Source organism: Mastacembelus armatus, chromosome 20 (genome assembly GCF_900324485.2).
Source record: "Mastacembelus armatus chromosome 20, fMasArm1.2, whole genome shotgun sequence".
Taxonomy (NCBI): domain Eukaryota; kingdom Metazoa; phylum Chordata; class Actinopteri; order Synbranchiformes; family Mastacembelidae; genus Mastacembelus; species Mastacembelus armatus.
In genome coordinates this window covers 2,925,397-2,945,318 of record NC_046652.1, presented here as the reverse complement: position 1 = coordinate 2,945,318, position 19,922 = coordinate 2,925,397, and the positions used below count along the sequence as shown (strand labels likewise).

The 19,922-nt window shown below is 39.0% G+C and overlaps 2 protein-coding genes across 2 annotated transcripts in view; one reads left to right on the top strand and one right to left on the bottom strand.

The window, feature by feature from the left end:
• Positions 1-6,083: 6,083 nt before the first annotated feature.
• Positions 6,084-12,278, bottom strand: aoc1 (amine oxidase copper containing 1). Its single transcript, XM_026292175.2, has 5 exons — positions 12,231-12,278; positions 10,274-11,812; positions 9,135-9,423; positions 7,724-7,856; positions 6,084-7,298 (listed from the first exon to the last, which is right to left on the bottom strand). The coding sequence occupies exons 1-5, from the start codon at positions 12,238-12,240 to the stop codon at positions 7,029-7,031; spliced, it is 2,241 nt and encodes a 746-aa protein (XP_026147960.1). The 5' UTR covers positions 12,241-12,278; the 3' UTR covers positions 6,084-7,028.
• A 2,477-nt stretch (positions 12,279-14,755) lies between these two features.
• sspo (SCO-spondin) overlaps positions 14,756-19,922 on the top strand; it is a 69,221-nt gene continuing 64,054 nt past the window's right edge. Inside the window, exons 1-12 of the mRNA XM_026292174.1 lie at positions 14,756-14,808; positions 15,262-15,471; positions 15,946-16,028; positions 16,905-17,075; positions 17,319-17,542; positions 17,732-17,834; positions 18,041-18,199; positions 18,424-18,509; positions 18,772-18,897; positions 19,077-19,233; positions 19,382-19,634; positions 19,737-19,878. Of these exons, the coding sequence (XP_026147959.1) occupies positions 14,756-14,808; positions 15,262-15,471; positions 15,946-16,028; positions 16,905-17,075; positions 17,319-17,542; positions 17,732-17,834; positions 18,041-18,199; positions 18,424-18,509; positions 18,772-18,897; positions 19,077-19,233; positions 19,382-19,634; positions 19,737-19,878 (1,767 nt within the window). The remainder of the gene's footprint in view (positions 14,809-15,261; positions 15,472-15,945; positions 16,029-16,904; positions 17,076-17,318; positions 17,543-17,731; positions 17,835-18,040; positions 18,200-18,423; positions 18,510-18,771; positions 18,898-19,076; positions 19,234-19,381; positions 19,635-19,736; positions 19,879-19,922) is intronic.

Sequence of the window (19,922 nt, the reverse complement as noted above, 5' to 3'; positions counted from 1 at the left end):
TTCTATGCCAGGGGTCTGCAATTCTGGTCCTTGAGGTCCACTGTCCTGCTTGTTTTCCACCTATCCCTGCCCTACCCACTGCTGATTACTTGGATCAGGTGTGCTCAGCCAATCAGAAACTTCAAGGGCAGGCATAGTTGGAAAACAACCAGGACAGTGGACCTCGAGCACCGGAATTACAGACCCCTGCTCTATACAATAAAAGGTACAATATAGATAATGGATGGCTGGATGGATGATCGACAACAAAGCAAAGGTTAATTCTTCACATCCTTCTCCTCATCCTCTAAGTGGACGATCTGCTTTTCTGCCTTCAGCAGCCTCACTCCTAAAGAAAAGGAAAACACAAATTTTCAGCTCTAAAGTAACAATTTTATAAAGGTTGTCATAAAGACCCATAAAAAACCAAAACAGCCCTTCATCATAATACCACAGTTACTTGATGTTTCAGGAGTCAAGCACTGTTGCAGAAGCAGGAATTGACCTGATCGGTTCCTTTATTATAATTGTGTTTTTCTACATTCAGCATTGTGTCCAAAATATAATATCAAAATACTGTTTTCTGCCTGGTTATAATATAGAAAGTTGTGTTTTCTCACTTGTTAATGAGGTGATATTTGGCCTGTAAAAGTTATAAAATCTGCTGTCCATCTCAACAACTTACCTTGTCTATCTGACAAGGGCTATTACCATATCTTCTGTCAGATTTAAAAATTGCTGGTCTTAGCAGCGATATTCCTCAATATTTGCCTCTATTTGTTAGTCAATAAAAAACAGTGGCAGAGTTGGACTGTGACTGATGGGCAATCTGTCATGGGTGTACCCTGCCTATGGCCCAATGTCAGCAGGGAAGTGTTGAATGGAGAAGTACCATATACCCAAGCCCAGGTATGAAAATTTCACTAACCATCTCCCTTAACACTCCATAGGATAAGCAGTATAGATAATGGGTAGATGGATCTGTGTCAAGAGGAAGAAAGTCACCAGATATCATCAATTTTAGCATTTTCTGTTAAATGTGAATGTAGTTCCAGATCCACTGATTGAATCCAAGTCCTGTTGAGCTGGATCCCCTCCTAACAGACAGGTTAACAGGTGGTCTGTGGTGGACGATCCTTGTCAACTTTTTACACAATCATGTCACAGAAGTCTTCTTAAGACATCACAGAACTGATTTTATTCTGCTAAAAATGGGTATTTCATGTCACCTTTAAGGTTGGATAAGGGCTAATTCTCTAGGAAATTACTCCACTATGTGACAAAAACAAGGATGTGTGTATGTGTGTGTGTGTGTTGCACTGACTGACCTGGTATATGTGGGGGAGAGTTGAGGATTGGTGTGTCCTTTCTGCGAGGCTTTTTCAGCTGCTCTTGATTCTCCGGGCAGAGAGCCTCATCGTTGGCTTCATCAGTCTTCATTACTGACTTCCTGCCCACCAGGCTCTCCAACACCCCCTCGTCTGTCAGACAGCCATAGAACCTGCTACATTGTCACTGTGAACTTCACCTCAAGTGTCTCCATACAAGCGACAAATGGCAATAACTCAAGACAGCTGTATTTTCACACACATGTTCGTAAGTGTTACATGTAGAGGAAACACGATATAAACAGGTAACTGTGAAGATTAGTGCTAGTGGAATAACAGTTGCTGTTTTCTAATCCGTTTGTTTGCTCTTTTTTCATGCTCACACATACTATCCACTGATTTTTTTTAGAGTGTCTGCTCATATAGGACACAAAAAGGTGGAAAAGTATGAACTTTATTACTTAAAATGCTAAGAGTTTTATACTTACAGGTTTTTGGCTCCTGTGTCATCATTTGATATTCAGACTCCAGGGTTGATCTCATACAGTCAGTCATCATCCCTGAAGCCCTCTGATCACATAACACACACCCATTCATAATCTATTATTCATTAGTGGACATTAGACAGACAGTAACAAAGGGTAAAACACTTCAGGGTTGTGTGTGGGTCTATACGTGTGTCTGGACTTGTGTGTTTGTGTATCATTTAACTGATTTTTGAATTTTGGGCAGTCTATTGCTTCAAGAAATCAATCTCACAGGACACATTTAAAAATTCTTAAGTTTTAGACTTTACATCAAGAAAGGGTCTGAGCAAATCACATTCAGTTTTTGTCTTTTATGTAAGACTTTCCTTATCGCTGCTTTTAATATACACACATAGATATATTAGTTTATATTAGTTTATTGCTAATTGTGCGTGTGTGTGATTTTCCTAATGACTGCTAGTATGGCACATGAAAGACACATTGAAGGAAAAAGAAAAAAAGGAGTAAACAATGTGGCTGCAAATAAATATAAAACTAGGAAAGAAAATAAATACAGAACATGGAAATACAAAGCAGGCATGATAATTAAAGAATCAAGTGTTCTTACCTCAGTCTTAGCAGTGTCACACAGACAGACGGGAGCTGTAACTCTGGGTTATGAAGCTCAGGGGAGGAGCATCTTCTCTCCCTTGCATCCCTGCATCACCACCACTACCCCCACAGGCTGGAGACGTACTGGAGGAGCCGCTGAATATCAATATACTGTATGTCTAATTAGCACACTGAAGAGAGGCAGGGTATTTGAATGCAGCATTAAGACAATATAGCCAGTTTTGTCACATTTTAAGAATTAAACAAAATCCTGTAATTGACTCAATACCTTTAACTTAGATACCCATGCAGTTTAACTTTAAGGGAGTGTGAAGTGAAATGAAAATGAACGGAAACAGTATGTTGAGTGTTAAATAACCACAACCTATCTCTCTTTATAAGTTACAGTTTGTTTTGGTTTTATTTAGCACAATTAATTTAAAAAAAAAAGTTTATGGATGTAAACATGTTCTTTCCAAAGCAGGTTAGTTACATAAGCTGTGTTCCCACCAAATAAAACACTTCTGACGCTCCAATCACACCAAAGCCTTTTGAAGTCTTGATGAGGGACTGTACTCTGGTAATTGATACATCCTACTTCACACTGAAGTGAGTGCGGTACGTTGTTGAAGCTATTGTTCCAAATCTCCTCTGCAGCACGAGAAGCCTTGATGTATTATACACAGACACATAGAGCACAAACAGCACAGACATGTTTCACTGTCCTAAGCTTTATTATGGTATTATTTGTATGGTACATAGTGCTTAGACTGAACAGAGACCCACTGTGTAATATACTATACCAATGAAATAACAAATACACTTATGTTTATTTATTTCACATTAAAAAATAAAGCCACAGTTTCTTTTGTCTTGTCCTATGATTAATTATTTATTTTCACAAAAAAGACAACTGTTGAGAAGTTTGCATCTTATACAGCTTTTGGTGGCTCTATACTTTACCAGTGCTACCAAGTCATGTTTATTATCAAAAGATTACTCAGAAAATGTGACATTGTAAATGTGAAAACATAAGAAGTATCTCTTTCAGTATCTCTTGCAGTGCTCCTGAAACCTAAAGCACAGGATAATATAAAAGTTGTGAAATAAGCAGAAATTCTAAATTACTTGCAATCACAGGAGATAAGAACAATGAAAACAAATATCTGTACTTCTGATAATGTTTAATCAGATTGTGTACATGTTCATTAGTCTGCGACAAATGCTCCGAGGCGTCTGATAGAGGGCATGGTCACACACCAAGGATCAACTAAACAACATTTTAATTCACTTATTCTAATATATTAAATCATTAATAGTCTACTGACATTTTGCACTGATAACCGCCACAAATGCAAAGAGCAGAAAGGCAATTTGGAGCTTCATTTTCTGAAAGAAAACATAAAACCTCAAACATCAAATATTCTGAGTGTTTAGTTACTGATTCTTCTGGATGTGCAGAGACATAAAGATACTGTCCTCATCTTTAGTTTGCAGCTGCCAGGTGTCGCTGCTGTAGATGAGCTGATGCCTCAAAGTGGAAGATCAGTAGTACTGGAAGAAGTCGACTGACTCGTTGAATGAAATATATCTGTATCTCCCAGGGTATTTCTAGAGTTTGTATCAAATTGATATGACAAAGCCCAACCAATGGAAAGCTTCCACATTTGTTAGTCTGTGACAAGCTTGATGCTTGATCATGGCTGCTGGTTGGAAGTAGGGTTTTTGATGAACACACCTTTTGTTAATCACTGCGTTACATATTGATCTTTCTCTTCTTCTACCTGTCACCCTCTGCTTCTTCTTCTTCTTCGGGGGTGGTAGTTGTGTAGAAGCCTCAGCTGTGGGAGGAAAACAGTAAACTGGCAGAAAACCCGGATTATCACAATATACTGTAACTGTTTTGTTCTGAGTCGATTGTAAATAACTAGTTTTTCAATAAAATATTTCCATATATGTTTTTCGATGATGCTTTTCTTTAAAATGATGTTCTGGATTTTCGTTTATTGTGTTTTTTTCATACCTACTACAAAATAAACATAAAGTGAAAAATACGACTTCAAATTATGTGCTTTGACTCAAAAGAGGACAGGAGAGGTGAATTAGCACCGGAAAAGGAAATGACCTTAAAACCACGGCCTTTTTAAACACCTGAGCGGCAGGTGAGTCCGCCACAGAAACACGCAGCCCCCGGAAGCAGCGCAACCAAAACCCGGAACCTTTTCTCCTTCGTCGGCCCAAACACGTTGGCTTGGAGCCAGATAAAGACAGAACAGCTCTTTGACGTCGGAAACTACCTGCCATTAAAAACCAAAAAAGACGAAATGCGTTATGTTTACGTTACAGGTAGGATTTTGTTCAGATGAGGTCAAAATGACACTACCTGACTGCATTACCCACAACAACCCAGAATTCAAATAGAGTAATATAAATCTCTATGGTTCAATCCATGTCTTTTATAAGATTATAGATTCTGTGATTGGATGTTACATTTTCTCTTTGATTGACAGCACTGTATAAACACACAGTCTCCTCTGGGGCTGAGCACTCCTAAAAGTCTGATGCTACAGTCTCCCCTGTCTGGAATCCCACTTTATAAATTCATTGCAGCACAGGCCGAGATGACTTAGTGAGAAATAGGCTCAAGCTTGAATACCACTGGACACTACATTTCATGAAGGTTATTTTCTCAGACTTTGGAAAGATTCACCAGTACCACAAAAGGCATTATTCAATGGTTTTCAGAGCATGAGACTCCAGACTAATCATTCATTGTCATAATTATAATCCATGTAATAATCCATAATCCATCCAATAAATCAACAAATGTAAGAATTATTACACCACTTTTAATAGCTGAATGCTGATGATAATGAAACACTGATAGCATACAGAATATTATGGCATGTGTCTACCCCCCCAACTAGCAGCCGATGAAATGAATCAGTGAAACAATTATTCAAAAATCCACTAGATGGACACAACTCACCATCTAAGTTCCCAGGCTTGTTGCATAGGCCAAGTAATAGTTTTGCATCTACTGAGACTGCATTTATGAAAGTATTTGCTGTATTAATGTGGAAATGTTTCAGATCAATCTGTTCTTTGGCATATGATTTGATTTTTTTGCACATTTTTCTTTATCTAGATATCTGTATAAATAGGTAATTTAAGATCCTGTATTATTAAATTTCAGGCTTCCCAGTAGGTTACAGAAAAATATTAAGGAGGATAAAACATTAAAGGCAGCAGCAATCATAAAATCATAATTGACAAATTAGTTTTTTGTACAAATCTTTTTTTTGTACATGTAAACCACTTTTACATAACTTTGTAATAATAAACTGTTTTTTCCCTGTTGTGTCCTGTAGTTGTGACATCAAGATCACGATTGTCATGGCAATAGCTATAGGAATGCTTGTTATCCAATTCACATTGTCTTTTTGTCCCCCCCCACTCTAACACCGTCCATTCACCAATGAATGCATAGCTCTCATACTATTCCTGTTTTATAATGTGCACTATAAAACATCGGTACACACTTATAAAAAGTTTCGTAGACTGTGAAATCCTGACAGCAGTTGTGAGACGGATCCTTTTTCCCTATGACAAAAACACTTATTTACCCTTCACACAAACTGACCTTGCCACATGAAAAATCCACCTCTCTTCACAACGGCTACATTTAGACAGGAGGCACACATAGCTCTGTGTTCATTAATCAGTGTTTAATATAGAAAAGGTTCAGTCAAAATCATATCAAAAACATGCAACATGACTACAATTGTTTGATTTAATTAGTAATTTATGAATCCTTTGGCTAAGGGCTTGAACATTGCTATTTTAGGAATGCAAACATAAAGGGCAGACAAGATGCATATGCTGTTGATGCGCTGTCACTTTCTGTTTAAAGTGGTTTCCAGGGGCAACAGCTCAGGAGGTAGTGTCCTGCACTGTTTGCAGGGAAGGATCTGGAGTCAGGCTGTTTGCTCTTCAAGGCCTGTTGTCCTTCCAGGAAAAACATTCCCACCATGGGGGCAAGCAGAGCATGCTGAGGGACCTCAGTTTACACCAGGCGGAGCGGATACAGAGCATCCTGCATCCTGGATGCTTGCTGTTGCTAAATCTCAGCCATGGAAACCCAGCATGAGATTACTGGAGTTCACAAGCCACCCCCCTCCATCCCCAATATCACACACCATCTCCTCTTCAACTTGCAAGGTTACATGGATGGTTTCATTTGGTTTGGTACATTAACTTAGTTATTCTTTGCTAAATCTGTCAGGTGATTGTAGAGAAACAAGGAATAGGTCCGGCATGTATGTGTCTGCACTTAAATCATTTTTGAATTATATATATTATATTATATTTTGAATTATATATATATATTAGTTATATACTGTATATACAGTGATTCATCATTATTGAAAAAAAATATCCACTCAATACCATCACTGGAAATCAAATGGATTTTCATGTTATCAAAACTTAAAGGTAATACAGTTGTCAGTGTTAGACATTACTGAGAATAAATCTCGCTACTTAAGGTGATTTTTATTAATCTAGGATACACAGTATGGATTGGAACAAAAATGTAATGTATTTGTATTAAAATATTTTTGTGAAAACTCAAAAAATACATCTACACTCCTGCGTAGGTGCCATTGTAAAAGAATGGCTTATTTGTCACGCAGTAATTTATGACGTCCGGAGTCCATCTCTGGACCTTGGGTTTGCCATCTTGGCCTGGGCGAACGATGACAGTGCTTTTAGATGCCAGTGAAGGGTCTTCGTCAAAGAAATTGAAGGGTCGGAGGAAGAACCCAACTGAATTACCGGGCGTTGCTGTGTTGGGAATGTCTTCTGAGTGAGGCACATGCAGAAATCCCACTGTCACCCAAGCAACCAGGTCCTGCAACCAACAGGGCAAATATATAGTAATTTAGTTAATTAAGCTTTATTTAGTCAGGAGATCTGATCTCTTTTGCAAGAGAAAACAAATTACAAGATAACAAAACAGTTAATTCAACAAACCACACATCAGAATTAAGTAAAACAAATATTAGAAATACAAGCTAGAAAAGTTTTTTTAAGATAAGTTTTAATTTGGGGTGTGCTTCATTTTTCAGTGGATGTTAAAAAAATCATTCAGGTTTGTGTACTTTCTTTTTATGAGAACAAAAATATCACTATCACTTTCATATACATGTATTTCTTGCCCTTCACGACAACTGTGCGCAAAACTACTGTCCTCTAAATTTAATCTTGTAAGCACATGGGAGTGTGCTATATATGAACAGGCAGCATGCAATGTTTGTCTATACTAGTGTTGATTACCTGATTCACTATGTTTTCATTGTTGCGGATATAATCCTCAAAGGACACAACGGGTTCCCAAGGGTCATTCTGGGTGTAAATGCTGCTGCTAGTGGCTTCACTGTCTTTATGACGAGTCACAGCCAGAGGATACCTGCAGAGAGACAGTTCACCATTCAAATCAGTTTTTATATTTCATGTCAATTTATCTCTGGTGGATATAAAGTCATACAAACACTTGTCCAACAAACTTGTTCTATCATTTAATAACGTGATCTCCGAGGAACATCAGCACTTTTTCTGAGTACATTTTAAACAAGACATCGCAATTTCCGTTTGATCATTCTTCACTCCTCAATCTCCCTCAACCTGGAAGTGATTTCTCTCTTCCATCTATTACCAAAGCTCTTACTTCAGCTCTGAGGAATGAAGAGCAAAGAGGGATCTCTGAAGAGCCACGAGTGAGGATGCCAGACCATCTTTCACAGAAGTCTGACAGGACTTAAAGGTCTTTAAAGGAAAACTTAAAGCATTTTAAAGGTCCCACACACCCCTTTATTGAGAATCCGTGATGGTTTGGATGTTGTAGCTGATTGAACTGAAATTATACTATGTTATAACATGACCACAGTTTTCTTCAAGGTCTAATATTATTTCCCATGTTAAAGTCTATCATGAAAAAATATATTTATGACGAAATGGAGTGTCTGGTGCCTTTCAGAAATAAACAAATTTAAATGTGTCTCAGCTGTTATTTATTTTTCACTCGCACGAGGTAATCTGATAAAATATGGTTACATAATTTATACTGTGTCTGAAACTTCTCTGAAATATCTTTTCTCACTCCCCACATCTTTTCCTGCAACTCGCCATCATCTTCAGTAGGAGAGACAAAAAAACAAGGAAAAGATACAAATGAGAGAAAGTTGGATGCAATTAAGGGAACTGAGATGTGAAATGTGTAGGAATTAAGAGGACTGCTTTGTGTACCAGAGTCAGACAGTAGCCTCAGTGCTTGTTAGCTTGTTAGCCAGTGGATATTCTGCTGCTTGAAATGTCTGTCAAAGACGCACTTGCTGATAGTTACTTTTAGTGTCTCTTATAGTTAATAAGTTTTTAACTTATCAGCTTTATGTAGCTCAATATTTTCTGGAGATAATAAAGCATAAATTGTTTACTACCAGTAGATACCTGGACATCTTGTAAGTATGGCCTGGACTCTTTTGGTCAGAAAGCTGTAATTTGCAATGTACAGTGTAAGTGTAGTGTAGTACAATATAAGCTAAAGTACAAATGATATCTAAATAGGAATACACTGAATAAATTCAGAGTAATTCAGATAAATTCAACGTACTGCAAAGGGTCTCACTCATACTGACATATATTAGACCTAATTTAATACTTCAGAACATAATGAGAAACATTTTATTACCTCGACCAAGTGATGCCATTTTCTTCTTTCCAGTGTTTTGGAAGGACACTACTGGCATGTGAGTTAAACTGAATACGGTAACCTTTCTGGTGTCCCCATTTATTTTGCTCATTGGGGTTGTAAAAGTGCACATAGCGGGGAAAACGTTTGCCAAATTGGAAAGCAGCAGATCGCTCAGTCTTGTGTTCAGTCCTGTCAAGTTTGGACTGAACAATGAAGTCCTTTGGGCTCCAGGGGTTTGTGAAGTTGACATACTTCAGATCTATCGTCTCAAAGCTGTTTCCTCGACCTGCATCACAGTAAAAGCAAAGAATAGTCAAAAGTTAGAAGCCATGGTATGGTATAGGTGGAATATACTTTTATAAGAGTCAATGTACAGACAAGCTTTACAATAATAAATCTTTAACTTACAGCATACTGTATAGACTTGATCAGACAGTTTTAACAGTTGCACAAACTTAATAGACCAAGTCTGTTTTATGACAGGTTAAAGTCCAGAAAGCAATTTTATGTGGACTGGCATCAATAAAACACTGGGTCAAAACTAAGTTGCTGTAATGTGTAGCTTTTCTTTCTCTCAATATTCAAACACTCACTGTAAATGCAAAGTATTGAGGTTGTTGTGAACGGAGTAATATCTTATCATGTTCTAAAAAAAATTAAGTAAATGCTTAAATCTCATTGCCTTCTTTTATTTCTATGTTTCAAAAAACTTTGTGAAAATACTGAAAGAGTAGTAAAAAATACTAATCCAGAGCATCTTATTTTACACGCAGCTATAGACATGTAAAACCGTGATAAAAGGTGGAAAACGTACTTTTTTAAGCTAGTACAGTGGTACTGTTGATAATGGTGAGGAAGTTTTTTTTTCTTAACCATGCTAGGGTGAATGAGGTGTAGAGGTCAAAGAGATAAGAGGGATATAAAGTCCTAGATTACTTTTGTGATCTAGGACTGCATTCATTCATCCGTGAAAGGTCACTACGATAGACAAAACATTGTAAGGTGACTAATCATCAGTATGTCTGTGATGTAGAGCTTTTTTGGGGCTGACGTGAAGGGCAGACAATCAATAGTGAATAGAGTTGAGTTGGTGTTTTAAAAATATTCTAAAATAAACACTGTACTGTAACACTCACCAGCAATATCCAGGTCCACTTTATAATGGATAAGGTGTGTATGCAGATTACCCAGCACATAGTTGTACACCCTAGAACCATAGAGAAGTCCAGTAGGTGTGAAGAAAGTGGCGTGAATGTATCCAGTTGCGCTGACCTTTACCTCAACCACCCCATTTGGATAAAAGAGGAAGTCCCAAATGTAATCATAGTTGTAAACCGTTGATACTGTCCGCATCACTAGCACAGTGTTTTCCAGCCCCCCGTAGAAGTTGTATCCTCCCTGAAAGTTGGAATTGAAATGTCTTCTCAGAGGCATAGCAGTGGTCATCTCAAAAATACAGAGTGCATTTTTGTGGTGTATAGGTTTGTCTGTGTCAAAGTAGTGGTAAAGATCAATAAATGTGGCAATTTCGGGACAGTCAATTCCAGGCGCCAGCTCAAAAGTTGAGCTGCCCATTGCCCAACCAGCGTCAATATACTTTGTTTGCATTGCAGCAGGAGTATCACCAGCATAGATGGCAATAGCTTCTTGGAGGCTGATCTCATAGGCAATCCTTTCACCATTAAAACGGAGATCAAAGACTTGAAACCCAGCAGATGAGCGGACTCGATAGGAGAAAGACCATCCTGCATATTCAACAAAGTTGTGGTCAATATGATAACGAGGCCCCTGAGGTTCCACAAGCTTTGGCCCATGGATATTAGTGGGAGTATTGCTGTGACCCCTGGGGATATATGTGGAGTACAAGTCCTTGTCATCGTGATCAGGGAGTTTGACCTTCTCCACATCTCCTGATTCATAGCTTTCTACCAGTTCCTCAACACTGTCAAAATACCTGCTGTTGTACCATACTTTCTCAACTGTCCACTTTTCTGGATCCAGGGAGTCATGATTGACCAGTACTTCCAATCCAACTGGGTGAATGAAATATCCCTCCACAAACTTCTGCAACATGATCCAGGTTCGTCTCTCACCTGGGCCCAACCCACGGGGTGCTATGTCAGAGAATGTCAGGCACCGGTCAGTGCAATTAGTGAAGGAAAATCCTCCTGTAGTCTCGAACAGAAGCTTGTGTGCTTTAGTTGTAATCTTCTCCAGGATGTCAGAGATATGGTCATACTCTACAGCAGTAATAGGCCTCGACTCAAACAGGACAGGCCTATCCCCTTTGAAAGTCTTAACTTCATGAGATTTTGGTGATGGCAGAGGACCGACAATGTACTCGGTAATGTTGGGCTTGGTCTGATTTCCAAACTGGATAATTACACGGGCTTGACGTGGTGGTTTGGCCTGTCCACGGTCCAGAGCTCTCAGTGCTTCATGCTTCCTTGGCAGATGGAGTTCCATCAAAAGGATGTTGTTCTTCTTAAGAGTTTTGCTACGAGCATCAGTAAGACCCATTTCTGGAATATCATGCAGGTAGGTCCGGACAGCTTTCATCTCACGAGGTGTAAGGTCGGCAAACATGGGAGCACCATGATGAGCCCAGTCTCTTAACTTAGAAGCACTACAAGCAGCCAAACTGACCAGCTGCAGCAGACAGAGAAGCCTCATGGCTGTAATGTTATGAGAAAAAAAAATATGCAGTATGAATTTAGTAAAAAACCGAATATGTTAAGTAATTTGTCAGTCTTGAAGACACAGAATCTTGGATTATGAAGTAGGAAGTTTGATAAAGAAACCTTCGTATTTCTACTTACTCAAATGCAGTTCAGACTTGTTTTAGCTTTCTTAAATTCATCCCATGCTCTCTCTTCTCAGTTTTAAGTTAAATTTCATGTCAGTTTCAAACTTCCCATGAAGTTCTCTATGTAATTTGTCATATTATTCAGCAGTCGTTACATTTTAAAACATGCTTACATAATAGCTTTTCTGGAAATGTGATAGATGATGTATTGACTTTGAAGTAGTACCTGTAGTATGCTTCTCTGAAAAACTGGATTAGAAACAAAGCAATAAATCAAGCTACTGTACCTGTAATCATCTTCCTACTACAAACCCAAGGGTGGTCAGCACAGTCTGCCTGCTTCAGCAATAAATGCACTATGCAGCACACTTCTGCTTATATTTAACCTCCTGCTTTCCAGGGATTGGCCTGCATTGTATTGTAAAGATAACGAAATAACAGGTGGAGCACCTGTAGAACAAGCCAATGCAAGACTATCTGTATAGTGTAAATTCAGAATATTTAAGACATGAGCAATTCAGTAAAGAAACACACGGAAGTATAAAACGCATATTCTAAAAGAATAACATAAGCTAAAACAGATTAATACAAGAGAATTACAGTGTGGATAGAACAAGAGAATTACAGTGTGGATAGAGTAGAAATGATAAATATGGATTTGGGGCTCATTTACTCCTTTTACAATGGGCATTGCCTATTATTGGTAGGTAACACATTTTGACAGTTTCTGACACTGAGAGCCCACAGATCAATGTCAGTCCCACCTTAAAGGCATGAGCTACTCATGGCATAGAGTAAGTGTCTATGCGACAACATGTTCATTTCTCACAAGTTCCATTCCCAATGTGATTTTAACAGATTTTTAACACATTTGTTTTGTTTGTTGTTGGTATCATAGCAGTCTATTTTTTAATAAGACTCTTCCCCTTTAGCCCAACCATCTGCTTTGCCAGTCTCTCTGATACTTCCTATCAATGCTTTCATTTCCTATTACACAAATATCATGTCAAAGATTGATCAAACACATGTATTTGTCAAATCAGCTGATTTAGGTATTGTTTTTCATTACCAATATGATTTTCTCAGGTTTAACCATAATGATACAGTACATTCAATCAGTAAAGGGCATATAAGAGGCACCTGTTGTTCAAGAGATGGAGCAGGTCGTCCACTAATCACAGGGTCAGTGGGTTGATTGCAGGCTTCTCTAGTCTATATGTCAAAGTGTCTTTGGGCAAGACATCAAACCCCAAGTTGCTCTCTGTGGCTCTTCCACTGGTATATGGGTGATAAATGATGGCTGTGCCTTGCATGGCAGCACTTTCTATCTAGGTTCCAACTCCTATTGCTTTGGTGACGCTTCGTAACAAACAGGTAACAACAGAGACGGTGATGAATGAAAATCCCAGTGATACAGAAAATGAAGCAATATTAAAATGGATAGCAGACCTGCCTTTCTTCCAGAGCAGCTTGAAAGTTTGACAGTAATATGGAAAGTTTAGATGAAGTAAATTTTATTTCTGGGACCAAGTCAGTAAGTTGTATTTATGTGTCTATGGAGTGTGGCTGTCGAAGTCATATAAAAACACTGATTTATTATTGAATTTGAGGATCTAGAGATTAAAATTAGACAAAGAAGGATATATGTACTACTCATATATTTATGTAATCTGAAGAATGAACAAATTAAATAGTGACATGCAAAATATACAGTACACTAACCTGAGGATTGTTATTTAATACAAAAAATTAAATTGAAATCATTACGTTAAGAAAACAAAACAGAGGTGTTGTTCTTCATTTGTTGAAATTCTTTTCAATTCAAGGAAGGAGGAAGGGGAAGGATGGAGCAACTGGCTGTGTATAGAGTAATGTATATATGTGCCCATATGACATAGCTCAGTGGAGCACTGTGTGGAACAAAGTCATAGATTCATTTTTTGTTATTTTTCTTGGATGAAAAACTAAGCAAGAACTCAAGTAATCATGCTACCAGTATACACAATGAATCCAAGGCTCCAATGGAGAGTTAGCCAGGAGAACATGGAGGAAAAGTCAATTAATGACACACTGTGTTTTCTATACCAGTAAAAAAAAAAAAAACCTTTGTAATAACAGTAGCTCTAGGCTCAGGCTTAAAGTGTACTGTGGTGACAGCTGTGTTTGAACCTCCTTGCTCCGTGGTCAGGAGGTCAGACGTGAGATATTGGTGAGTCTAAAAGCCTTCAGGCCTCATGTCTATTGACACGCTTCATTGAATAAATGCTTCCATCATCCTTCTCAAAATGTCTCTCTTTACGGGATTAGGCTCTGACAAACACCTCTTTATTCTGTGACTGAGGCTTACCACCCCTGCAGTGCCCTGTAATGTTTGACAGGGTGAGGTCAGAGGATGTGTTCATCACAGGTTCAGTGACCAATGGCTGCCCTCCCAGCTGTGGCCTTGCTACTTACAACCAATAGTAGCAGGTTCAGATGCTACTGTACATCCCATGAGTCACCTCCAGCATTTAAAACATCTGAGACTCCACTCCCCTGATAAAATACCACTTCATTGAGGACTGTATCCCATACTAGTGGATGGCACAAAAAAGGAAAAGGAGTGAGTTAAAAGAAAAGTAAACCAACTAAAACCTGTAAATATTGATTAACCAGCCAGGCCAAGATAAGGTAAATTAAGATTTGGAATGGTTTATGTGTGTGTGTGCATGTGCATGTGCGTGTGTGTGTGTGTGTGTGTGTGTGTGTGTGTGTGTGTGTGTGTGTGTGTGTGTGTGTGTGCATGTAATATGAAGAACAAACTTTCAGGACTATGGAGACTCTACTACTGACTTTGCTTGGACTGCACACAGTGATAGGAATGGGGTGAGTATAATTCAGACCAGTTAAAGGATTAAGGATTAAGTACATTTTATAGACAGTATAAAGTATAGAGACAAGGAAGGTGAGAAATAGTGCACAGAGATAAACTATGACAAAAATAAAGTTTTACTTGCTGTGACTACTGAAATGGTGACAGTGTAATTCTTTTAAGAAATCTTGTGCTCATGAATTCTTACTAAGTTTAAAACTTTTAACTTGTGTGAAATATCTTAGTATTATGTTCACAAGCTTTGACCAGGGGTAGTTTTTATGAAGAAGAAACTCCACAGACATATATATTACACATTTTTATGGTTCCTGATGACATTTCAATACTAATCATAATGTGTTTTTGTAAAGATACCTAATGTATGCACTTGCAAATTGATTCCTTACCATGCAATTCAGAAACCTGAGTGAAGTGTAAGCAAATCAAATGTCTGCATTGTGCTTCAGACACTGGTGTGAATATGCTGTGGAAGAAAAAGTGGAGCGGATCCTGTCTCCACGTCTGCAGCTGGAAGTGACCTGTTCTGAGGTGTATCAGTACAACAGCCAGGGCTGGAGGCTTGATGTGGACAGGATGCGTGTCAGTCATGGAGGTGATGACGGCATTGCACTATACTACAAAAAACAGGGGCCCAAGGCATCCTGCTTTTTGTATAAGTAAGTAAAAAATTGCATAATTCAGTCGATTGACTTCTTTATGTCTCTAGATTTTAGGCGGCTCACAAGGAAAAGGCATCATTCAGGGTTTTCTTGGTTAATTACCAAAGAGGGGCTCATATATTCATTTCAGCAATATTGCCCAGTGGTTTTGATCAGCTCATAAGCCACCTTGAATAAACATTTACAATGATCACATTTCCTCCTTTAGTCGTGTATTGTGTTAGGAATGTAATGGGGAATGATTGACCCTGTCTTCATAAAAGTGAATCTAGCTGGTCAGTATGATGAAGTGGAAATAGCAGGAACCTTTACATATATTACACTATTCTGATGAAACAAAGGAAGAAGGAATGCCAGAGTTAATGGCTCTTAAAAACTGAGAAGGATGTGTTCATTCCCCTGATGTGTACATTGTACTGTATATACTGTAGTTTTAAAGGTACAAAAGTATCCAGTTGTTGTCTGTCTCAGACCTCCAGAGCTAGAAAGCCAGATAGTGAACAAAACGGTGATGGCGTGCTGTGAGGGCTGGGGTGGACCACACTGCTCAGAAGGTGAGTACAAGAAAGATGGCTGCCTAAACTGAGCCTGGTTCTTCTGGAGGTTTTTCCTCTCCAATGACATGAAGTGTTTGATTATAAGGGATTTGTTGAGTTTCTCTGTAAAGTGTGTTGAGATGACTATATTGTGATTTAGCACTACACATATAGAATGAATTGACTAATACTCAGTCTAAAATGCAGAGTCAGCGGTAACAGAGAGAGAGAGAGAGTCAGTGTGAAGAACTCTGTGTTGTAGCTGAGCTACTAGAGACTGTATGGTGTGTTTGCCTGTAGTGTCAGTACGTGTCAGCTTGAAATATCTTGTTAAGCTCTATATTAAAAGCTGAGTTTTTTGGAGGGTCTGTTGTGTTGCTATAACTGCCACAGCAGGGATGGTCAGTGGTCAAAACAGACCATGGAGTCTGGCCTGTGTTGCGTCAATTAAAGAGGGACCAGAGGATTTGCCTGTCGTGAACTGAACTTTCAAATCCAAACAGACAGAGACCAACTGAACTTGACCAGATAATCCACAATGCTAATTCTGTTGAAACATTCAGCAGTATCAACATAATATACCAACCAAACTCAATGAGATTTGGTTCTATATTATTACTTTTATTATTACTATTAATAATGTATATTACACATATAGGCTATTTTCCAAAGTCTTGTTGTTGGTTTGTTTGTTTTTGTTTCCAAATGAGTGACTTAATAGCAAGTATTAATGTAACAATGTTTTTAATGGTCTTGGTTTAACTTGTTGCTCAGCTTAGACATATTTTCATATTTGTGATAATGAGAAAAGATTCCAAATCACAGTAAAAAGAAATTTTTTAACTAACTTTTTATCCTTTTTTAAGCATTATCTCTGTCTTCTTTCCTACCAAGGTGTGGGTGTGCGTGGTCACTGTTACTCTACATGGAGTTGTGAAGACTTCCCCGGAGTTCATAACTCTTCCCTAATGGCTATGGAGCATTGCTGCAGCAGCTTGTGGGGAATAAGCTGGAGAAATGCCTCAGACCAGACCTGCTTGTCTTGTACCTACACTCTTCTTCCTGGTACGAAAACATACATGGATATGATTGAACACAAATGCACACACGGAAAACCTCCCTACCTTTTCTGAAGAACTGTACACACAGTCCTGGAATGAAGTCCTGGATTTATCTCTCATTCTCTGGAAATCTATAAATGTCACTATACATTTCTTTATCAAAATGTTGATGTATGTATTTAATTTCTCTACATCCCATAAAATACTGTACTAACCACATACAATACTTTTCCCTCCTCGCTTCCAGACATCCAGTACTCCCCACTGGTGCGTAACAGTCTGCTGGGTAGTGCCAGGATGGCTCAGGGTTCAGCCACATGTATGTCCTGGGGTGGAGCTCACTACCGCACTTTTGACAGGAAGCACTTCCACTTCCAGGGCAGCTGTACTTACCTGCTAGCTTCATCTTTGGATGGGACATGGGCAGTCTACATCAGCACAATCTGTGATGGCGGAGGAGAATGCAGTAAGGTATGAAATTTGGCAGCTTCCACAAGTGACGTAGCCCATGATGCAGTATTATTAGTGGTATATTCTTACCATCATGGTGAAGCTTAGTTGAGTACAAATGAAGGCCAGTTTGGCTTGTGGCCTTTAATATGATAATCTGCTTTTCGCTTGCTTTATACGTGTGTCTTATGCTGTGGCTGTTCTTTTCAGGCTTTGAGGATGATGCTCGGTCTAGATTTGATTTCAGTTCATCACAAGAATTTAACACTGAACAACTTCCCCGTTCCAAATGGAGAACCAATTTTCCAAAATGGTATTTTCACATTGTCTTTTCCATATCTTCACATTTTTGACTTCATATCCATGCACTAAATAACTGGATGGATGAAATACAAAGTAGTATTCACTGACCTTGCAAAAGCTAAATGCTTTTTATGCTGATAAACAGCATTTAGCTTTTGCATTGTGCAGCAATCTAGAGACCTGCAACAAAACAAGCTATCTTTTTACTTCTTACAGGAGTGAGTGTCCATTGGCTGGGGGACTTCGTGTTTGTAGAGAGTGGCCTGGGTGTGAGAGTTAAGTTCGACTTGGCCAATACAGTCTACGTCACTGTGACCGCTGAGCACCTGGCAGCCACCAGGGGGCTCTGTGGAATCTACAACAACAAGGCTGATGGTGACAGAAGCACAGCAGTTCACACATTACATGGGTGTGGGGGGGTCTAGATTTTTTAGCATAAAACATTGGCCTTTTTGCGCTCTTGCTTTTCAGACATGATTTTAGACTCACTTTAATCCTCCTGTTTTAACAGAACAACAATTGATTGGAGTCATATTAAAAGAGGGTCAACCGGGGGTTATGTTGTGCAAATGTAACAATGTATGTCTCTTCTGTCGCAGATGATTTCACCACAATGAGTGGAACTGTGTCCCAATATGCTGCCAGCTTTGGCAACTCGTGGAAAGTTCCTGATCAGCAGAATGAAGTAATATAATAAATATACCGAATGAGAATTTCCCCTTTTTGCAGCAGTATAGTTTGTGCCATTACATATCATAAGACACTTACGAGACATATGTGCTGTCTGAATACACACTGAAAACAACATCATTATAAAGTTTCTAATAAGATAAAAAAAAATGCAGCTGGCATCATTTAAAAAAAGTTACAGAGCATCACTTTTTAATGTGCATTTTTCAGACACTCCTGCATTAATTGAGTCTTTTTCTATCACATGCTCCTCTCAGGGCTGTAGCGATGCAGCTGAACTTGGTCACAGCTGTGACATTTCAGGAGACCCACGTTTACGAAGGGAGGCAGAATCTGTGTGTCACCGACTGCTGGAAAACCCCTTCACACACTGCCACCTCCAGGTCAGACGTCCTTGAATCTTACCACATAACTGAGAAAAAGATAACTGATCTGATTGAAAAAATAAAAGTTGCAAATAACAAAGCTAATAAAAAAAAAAGGATTTACCAATTGGAGACTCCATCACCGTAATTTTTGCATTTTATGTGATGTATTAAGTTTGCATGTTTGTGTATTTCAGGTGGATCCAGCAGCATATGTTGACACCTGTCTGTACTTGTACTGCAGCCTGCCACACAAAGAGAGGGACAATGCAGTATGTGACACTCTCGCTAGCTATGCCCGAGAGTGTGCCCAGCTACATGTTATCATAACGTGGAGGACCTCCACTTTTTGTGGTAATGAAATATGACCATTTGGACAACCTATGGGCAGTGCTGGCTAAGGCTTTAAAAAAGACACAATACATTTATGGAATGGCAGTATGACAAAATAACTTATAACAGTTAATATTGTAAAAAGGTTTCTCCTTCTCTGTCTTTTCAGAGCGAGTCTGTCCCAGAGGTCAGATGTTTTCAGATTGTGTGTCCTCATGTCCTCCTAGCTGTGCATCTCCCCAACCCCCAGCACCTGGTGCAGCTGTTGGCCAGTGCAGAGAGGAGTGTGTGGGGGGCTGTGAGTGTCCACCGGGCCTCTACCTTTACCATGGACTCTGTCTGAAAAGAGAAGATTGTCCATGTTTCCATCGAAGACAAACCTACCAGTCTGGGGATAGAATACAGCAGAGATGCAACACCTGGTGAGGGTGAAATATGTATATTCGGTTGTTTACTACATCTCACTTTTCTCTGTTTTCACTGCGACACCAATCATTCCTCTTTTTAAACCTTAATCATCTCAGTGTGTGCAAAGCAGGGCAGTGGCACTGTACTGTGGAGAAGTGCGCAGCCCAGTGCAGCCTGATGGGGGCACTACACGTGACCACCTTTGACAAAAAGATGTATTCACTACAGGGAGGAGACTGTCCATTCACTGCTGTGGAGGTGAGACACATGAAGTGGAAATATGCTCACAGTTAAACTATGAA

Bases quoted from the DNA above. Each gene is read 5' to 3' on its own strand.
- aoc1 (XM_026292175.2), bottom strand. The intron at 9,424-10,273 runs GTGAGTGTTACA...ACTGTGATGCAG, and splicing joins AGTGGACCTGGATATTGCTG to GTCGAGGAAACAGCTTTGAG. The intron at 7,299-7,723 runs GTAATCAACACT...TGTTGGTTGCAG, and splicing joins ATGAAAACATAGTGAATCAG to GACCTGGTTGCTTGGGTGAC.